Genomic DNA, 8544 nt, shown 5'->3' with positions numbered 1-8544 from the left:
CCTGGGGCAAAATCAAAATTCCGAAACCTTACTGCACATCTACATGACACCACCAATCATCCCCCAAAAGGTGATTAGGCTGCTGAGTAAAATGTAGAAGGAGTTCAGGGAAGATGGGGCTTTTTGCATAAAAAACGTCTTTTTTCGACCCCCATTTGACCCCCCGGGGCAAATTCAAAATTCCGAAACCTTACTGCACATCTACATGACCCCACCAACCATCTCCCAAAAGATGATTAAGCTACTGTGTAAAATGTAGGAGGAGTTCAGGGAAGAAAAGTGTGACATACGGACGGACGGACGGACATGAGTAACAACAATATACCCGAACTTTCTTTAGAAAGTGCGGGTATAATTATACTTGATAAATGCATAGAATTATTTTGTGGGCTTGAAGTCCCCATCCAATTCCGGGGGAAAACTGTACATAATAATCTATGCACTTTGCAAATCATTAATTAAAAACGTAAGAATGTTGATAATGTTAAAAAATCTCTCTTTTCAATAATGACTTGGAATAATCGTTGTCATTTAAATACAACGTACCAACTACATTGTATTCAGGGAAAAAAAATTTCTTTAATCTTTACATTCACAAAAATTTTAGTAATCTATAAAGTACAAAGAATAAAGTACAATTTATAAAGTAACACATGATAAGAACTCATTTTAGGATCGATATTTGGCTTAGTTTGTTTTAATTGTTCCAAGGAGCTGCGGGTATTATCAAGAGATGAAAGACAAACAATCATTCAAAACATGGTGTAAAGAATCAGAGAACCAGACATTGTTTTCTTCGTTTTATTACTTAATTTTTTCAAGCAACGCAGCCAATTTTGATGCAAACAAAGTTAACCTATCTACTGTCTCTCTTTCCCGTTTGGTCGATCATTTGTCTCTCCTGACCTTCATTTCTGATTTTCTCAAATATTTAGTTATCTGTGTCCATGTGTCCCAGGTAGCTCCTTCGCCATCACCTTAAATATAAAAACAGAAAATATATAATATATAGATATAAAAATAGATTAAGGACTCCAGTGATATCAATCTTGTGTTATATATCATCCACACATTATTGCTTAATTGTTACCTAAGTAAATATATCAAAAACTGGATTCTGAATAGAACATCTAGATCTAGTATCATATGGGGTGAACTGAGCCCATTTTGCTAAGTTAATACCATTTATCTAGCTGAAAGGAATTGGTCATCCTGGTATACAAAAAATATTGACATATATAATCTGAATATTCAAATAAATTGTTTTATTAGTTGTATATGGAGTTTCATGAAGAGACTTACTTTTACAATCGACGACAGACTTTTACAATTTAACCAGAGACCAACTCCAATTACTAAAATGTAAAAGTCAACTGTCGAATGTAAAAGTAAGTCTCTTCATAAAACTCCTTTATTAATAATTGTAAAGTCAGTTTAAGGCTTTATCTTTTTTTCCCAAAGTCTAGGTACAAGAAAAAACCTCAAATAAAGTAATGGCTGTAACCCCAAAAACGATTTGCTCAGAACGTCACAGAACAGCAAAGTACTACGCAATCAAACTTATTAATCATACCATAAAACTAAAAAAAAAAAAAGGCGACAGTAACAAACCTGCCGTCCCTGAGTAACCATATGCTGTAATTGTGTAGTTGGTGCTGGCATTTGCAACCAAGAAGGTACTGTATTCAGCGTAAGTAATTCTCCCATTATGATCAACCATGTCTACTCGCAATATACTGTTACCACTTGTCGTCAACACATGAAGAATTTCACTCCCTAAAAAAGGGGAAATTTATGTTTTAAAAAAGGCAGTCATTTTGAAGAAGCTGAAAACATAACATAAACTTTTGTAGAATGAGTTTTAATGTTTGAAAGGTAAAATTAAATTACATGGAGCACACAGTAGGTGTGACCGGTCGACGGGGGATGCTTTCTCATCAATGACACCTGATCATTCCTTTAAAGTTTTAAGAGGTCCGTGTTAAATCTGCCTTCAGATTGCAATGTATTTTGAGCTGTTTGTTATCTTCCCCTCGGCAACATTGATAGCTGGTATAAAGACGAAAAATGAACCCACCCCCCTAGAATAATGACCAGGGTCATGTTTGTCAAGTATCGCTCAAAAGGACATAAAAAACCATTTACGTGTGACCTGTTACGTATCACTCTGTTGGAAAAGGGGTCATACTTCAACGGGGGTCAATTTTTTATAGGATGTACATATAAAAACAATTATCCCTAGGTCTCTTTTTCGAAAAAAAAAAAATCAATTTTTCTACGGTTGGGGTCATTATTTGTCTCTCTGGTCATTATTCTATGGGGATCATTATTCGTCTTTACACCACTACACATAGTCCAAAGCATATACATACATGTATTATTGACTGAAAGTTTGATACTAATACTTGCTTTCTATAGCGAAAAGGCGTTCATTTTCTAAGCCAATACAAACCTAGCCAAAATTCTTGCAACAAATCCCCAAAACCTCTGACATAGTCTGACCAAGGCCTACTAAAATCTTCTGATCCGCCAAGCATTCTCTGAAAAACCTGCATTGGTAATAATAAATGTAAAGATGAATTCAATGCACTGATCTGGCTTGTATAATTATTTTTAAAAAACATATCAATCAAATGAATTCATTAATTATAACCTAATACAGTGTATATAATTCTATTGTTTTATAGCTAAGAAATTTTGCTCTTTGAGATTCGATGTTGACTAAAAATATTGCTACTTTGTAACGTCATGAGCAATAACTAACCTAACTCACAACCAAATTCATTACAAACCCCAAGGTACTGTGAGCACTGAGCTCGCTTAATGATACCTTCGCCTCCAATATAATTATAATGGCAAAATCCATGTTCTGCTTTGGGAGACCCGAAATATGTGTCCGATCAAAAATTATACAAGGAGGTCACACTGGCAATATGTTACAAAATTACATTTGAAAGACTCATAAAATTTTATTCAGTGTTACAAGAGAAGTTGCAGATAGGAGATGGGTACCCCAAAACGTAACGGACGGCCGGACACTCCCATTACTATATAACCCCCCCCCTTGCTTTTCAAGCAGGATATATAATCAAGGTATCGAGAGTCATGGCCAAAAAATCACTGACCTTGCGCCGGGGCATTGAAACAGCTCAATCAATCAATCAAACAAGTCAATGGACACAATTTTATAACAAGTTGTTAGACAGACACCCATTTTTAGACGGTGGCTATATATAGCCACAGGCTATTGCTGCTGGTCTGTGTACACTCGGAGATCCTCGGATGACTCGTACCTCGCACATAACCTCGGACGTCAACGGTGATCTACCATCTTGCTGATTCAGTCATGTGATCTTATTTGAATTTCTTTCAAATGTCACACTTTTGAGATCGGAGTTATTTTTTGGCACACTCAACAGTTTCTTCTTGCTTTCAAAGCCTTTTAACATGAGGATGTAATCAAAACCTGTTTACGATAAAGAATTGCACAAATTAAGAAACATTTTCGAAGAACGTTATGCAGAGCGAAATATGAAATGAGTGATAAGGCAGTTTTCCGGCGGAGAAATGTAAGGATCTGTTGCGTATTCCTCCACCAATCACATCCGAGGTTTGAATGGAGCGTAGCGGAGTCAGCCGAGGATTGCCGATTGGTCTGTGTAAACACACGGGGACCCTAGCGGCGATTTTTGCAGAGTGAAAATAATGAAAGTAGACTTATTTCGATGTTTGAAAATAAAATTTACATAGTTAACAAATACTTTCAAGTTATTTCAGAGACATTTCGTTGATGGATACAAAGCCTAATTCCTGATATTTGCCGTTATCAATATTTCTCGTCTCATGAATATTCATTTAAAGGTGGCAGCGGATAGTTTCGAATAAAGTACCGTCAAAAAATAGAAAAATAGAGAAACCTGAGGTTTGAATGCATATTATAGGTAATTTTATAGCTAGAATATTTTATGGGTGCATTTGGAGGAAACTGGTGGCCTTGTGTATTTTATTGAAATATGACACTTTAGTGTCACTACTACTGTATATGGGATATGGACTAGAAATACGAAACTAAGCTCAAAACTCGCTCTACCGGTATTTCACCAGAAAAGCGGGTGGGTTCACAGGATGAATTGTAGCTTGAAAACGAGGTGGTTGAGCCATCATCTCTTGCTGTTCATTGGTATGTACAAATGTTATTCTGCAATTTGTGTGGTAGCTTAGGTCAGGCGCACGGGCCTGGAAGCAGATGCAGCTGCGGCGAAATAGTGAAAATAGGCTTGATTCACATGAAATTTTGAGATTGTCCCTGTGCCATCTTTAGGGCTCATTGTGTAAGTTGTACATGTTTTATTCCTAAAATCTTAAAATTTCTCAAGGGACTACATCATACTATTATTACATGTAGAGGGAATTTAAAATTTTTCAATGCACATTTTTAAAGCAGCTCAATATTAAGTAAACCGTCAGTCAAACGTTTTGATTGCAAAAAAAAACTATCCTCTGCCACCTGAGTTACGCCGAACTAAACTAACTCGTACACCAACCGACTCGTATATTCGTAATCAAACTACAGATGTCAATTCGTACAATTTTTTTCGTTTTTTCTAACATGTTCGAAAAATCAGTTTCGTACGCACATTGTTTTAAAATTACCAATTAATTGTTGAAAATTATTTGAAGATTTAATTGTATGATTGTTTCACTATCTAACACCGAAATCAAATACTAGTAATTATTACTAGTAATTGCTAAACAACACACGGGATCACTACATCTTACTCAGTTAATAAAACGGTTGTTGGAATGCCATAAATTTGCTAAGTTTATTACCATTCTAGTTTTTAAAAATAAGACTTTGTCTGATTATCTCGGACACAAAAACGACTCAACGGATAAAAATTTGTCAAAGCTATAAAATATTTACAAAGACTATAACGGACAATTTACCCACATATTTCATTCCTATTTTATAGAAAGTCTATAACGTGCCTTTAATAAATATACCCTTTAAAGGGTGTACGAAAAAGTACACTCAAATACATGTGCATGAAATAAAACTGGTATTAGGATTTTATGCGATTTTAGTGGGCTGAATTTAGGTCAGTCTTCTGGTGTGTTCACAAAGCAGTAAATATGCATTGCGCAGTGATTCGCAGGGTTATTGCATAATTATTAGAATATTATACCGGTATAAGATTCTTTAGTTTAATGATAGTAAAAATATTGTCCATAACTTTAGTACTTATTAATAAATCTTCACAAGGTCCTATTTGTGTGCGAGATTGGTTTCTGGCTTTATTTGAAGAATTAAGGGAGACTCAACTATGTGAATCAAAGAAATTCCTTAATTTAAGTCGGAATTATCCAACTTGTTTTTAGCAAAGAGGAAACTTGACACTGCTTTAGACATTTTGACATTATCATCGTGTGTCGTAAGGCGACACAACACATTTAAATGAAATCTTATAATTTGCAATTGTTTATATATGCATATACCTATTTGAAGTTTGCTATGTTTTTTGATAAAAATTGTTATAAGATAGTAACAATTTTAGATTACAGTGAGAATTCATAACACTTTACTTTTTAGTACAAAAAATATAAATTTATATATTAAAATACAGGTAGATATTGTGAAAAATTGAAATAAACTTTTATAATTTCCATATTTTACAAAATCTTAAAACATTTTTTTCTTATATACTGCCAGTCGCCATTTGACGTAGCGAGTTTGCTTTGGACTCACGGCCTGAAGAAGTCCATGACTTACGTCGCGGATTCGACTCCCAATGTGTGACATGGTTATCGACCCTTAATTCAGATTGAGATCCCGTGTCGCAGTAATTGCTAGCCAGAAAAATATCCTTCGCTTCTAAAAATGTTATTCTCGAAAGGGGTGTTAATTAAACAAACAAAATCATTCATGCCACCGTCTTTCAGTACTCACAGTACTTTGATTTAAACTAGAAGTACTGCGAGCACTGAGCTCACTAAATGATACCCCTGCCTCCATATGATTATGGTTAACAAGTCCAGTGTTACTATAAATCCTACAGGAAATAAATATTTATAAACAAAAAGAAAAATAGGAAGTGTACAATGGCAGTATGTAACAAAGAATCAATAAAAGTATCATGAAATTTTATTCAGTGGTTTTGGAGGGATTGAGGGTAAGATATTGGGTACCCTTAATTATATAGAAAGAATGGCAGTGTCCATTGATTTGCCATGGGAAACCCGAATTATGTGTCCGATCAAAAAGTAAATAAAGAGGTCACAATGGCATTATATAGCAAATATTCTGTGAAAGTTTCATTAAATTCCATTCAGAGGTATAAGAGGAGTTGCGGATAAGAGATAAGTACCCTAAAGCAAAACAGACGGACGGACATCCCGAACTCTAGTATATACCCTTTAACATTTCGTCTCGTCCCTTTGAGGGGGGCATAATGCCATATTTTTCGAATAATTATTCCTTATTTGTGTTAATAACATGAATCCACCAGATTGAGTTAGTCTTCAATCCACATGTATTTAGACATAAGTCACAAAAATTTTTCCTCCTTGCTCTCTCACGAAGTTGTATATGTACTGATTATATTAACTAAATTGTATAACATGGTTAGAATTCTCACGATCAGAAAATTTTTATTGGTCACTCCTAAAAAAATTTTATTCAAAAATGTGTGATGAATCACATTGATTCTTAAAAGTTTGATGTACAAACCGTCCACGCCAAATTTCCTTCTAAAGAACAATACACTTCGACATGCTGGCCCTTCATTGTGACGTTATAAATTCCGGAAGTGGTTTCAGAGCTAGATAGGCAGTCGCAATCTGAGCATGCTTCCTCTACGAAAGATGAATATATGAAGCAATTTTCACATTTTAGAAATTAATATTGTTACAGTAGATATTTTTGTTGGGTATGCCAGGGCATTAGCGATATCGATGGTTGAAAACGTAGGATGAATTGTATAAAGGGCTTCCTACGTTTTCAACTGTCGTTGATGTCCCTGGTATACGAACAAACTTGACAGTGATTCCTTATATTTACATTTATATGTGAAATTTTGATTTAAAAAAAAAACTTTAAAATGTATTGACAAAACAAGTTTTAATTTTGATATTTTTTCCCCATAATAGGGTGTCAAAGTAGAATAGCTACCAAAAAGCGACCTTAATAAATATCAAATTCCATATACATTTACATACTAGGAATAAAGGTCACGTTGAGATACTTAAGATCTCGGATTGGATAATATAAAGAACAAGGTCCACTTGCCTTTCTTATAGACTTTTACAGACAAGATATACTAATAGTGTACAGGGGCGTAGCTGCCTATACGCCAGCACGCCATGGCGTGCACATCTTTTAGTCCAAAAAAAAATTACTGTGCATTTTTATAAAATTTATTATTAAAAAAATGATCATACCGTCATATAAAAAATTAAATTCCTAAAAATTCCGTGTAAACTTACTATGCCTGGCATGATTACATTCTATTAATTCAGCGCTATATCCAACAATACTCAATAGAGTCCATTTTATTCATATTGCTAACCATGCCGGTAGCAAGCGCAAATGCAGAGAGGTCCTTCAGCGTTTTGCGGCGATTGAAAACGTACGTCCGTTCCACTATGTGAAATGACAGATTGTCATCGCTTGAAAAATTCAGACAATGCACTTGATTTTATTAAAACAAAAAAACAACATAAATATTTTTTAGATATCAATAGATCTATTATTTTTTGGTGTCATAAATCAAAATATCGCAAAGTTGACCATCTCGTAGCATACGTTATATATTTAAAAATACCGTAAATTTTGTTCAGTCTAAACGTGAAAACCCAGGAGCTTCCGGGGGCCTCAAGGCGGCCCCCAGACCCCCTGCCTTTTTTGGCGTGCACATCATTTTCGTCTAGCTACGCCCCTGGTGTATACTATAGTACATGAATTGCATAAAATATATTTACAAATATGAAAAATAGAAATTTTGACTCGGTGTTTAGAAGGAAAAAAAACATGGTTCTTAAGAATAAAATTTAAATAAAAATTAAAAAATAAAAATTTTATGGCTTTTCCGTGATTTCGTGGTGAATCTCATCACGTAAAATCAATTTTCTTTATATTTTGTACGAAAAATGAAATGGGTTTTTGATTAGGAACTACTGATTCATTCATTGGAGAAGACGACCCAATCCAGGGGCCATAGCATAGCCTATTTTGTTCTTTGATTTTAAAATAAACATTTAAACAAAGGTTTTCTTAATAAATCTGCAATATGAGTTACATAAAAAGATTGCATAAACAAACCTTGACTAAAATTTGGAGTTGTTGATTCTAGAATACTTCCATTTCCAGTTTCTGGGTTTCTCTAGGAAAAGAAGAGAAATTTTTCTTTCATTGTTAAATTTGTATAATTATGCAACTGAAAAAAAAAACTAGAGGTACTGTGAGCAATGAACTCACTAAATATAATACCCCCGCCTCCCATATGAATATAATGGCAGTGTCCATGTTTTGCTATAGGAAAACCCAAA

General features: G+C 34.4%; 1 protein-coding gene across 1 annotated transcript; it reads right to left on the bottom strand.

Moving 5' to 3' along the window:
• Positions 1-787: 787 nt before the first annotated feature.
• LOC134263672 (fibrinogen-like protein 1) lies at positions 788-8373 on the bottom strand. The gene is made up of 5 exons (XM_062746047.1): positions 8318-8373; positions 6728-6852; positions 2453-2549; positions 1612-1776; positions 788-977 (listed from the first exon to the last, which is right to left on the bottom strand). Exons 2-5 carry the CDS (start codon positions 6782-6784, stop codon positions 889-891), a joined length of 408 nt encoding a protein of 135 aa, XP_062602031.1. The 5' UTR covers positions 6785-6852; positions 8318-8373; the 3' UTR covers positions 788-888.
• Positions 8374-8544: the final 171 nt, after the last annotated feature.

This window comes from Saccostrea cucullata, unplaced genomic scaffold (assembly GCF_032062105.1).
Source record: "Saccostrea cucullata isolate Sc308-1 unplaced genomic scaffold, CSIRO_AGI_Scuc_v1 ctg15043, whole genome shotgun sequence".
NCBI lineage: Eukaryota > Metazoa > Mollusca > Bivalvia > Ostreida > Ostreidae > Saccostrea > Saccostrea cuccullata.
This window is presented reverse-complemented; position numbering and strand designations above follow the sequence as displayed.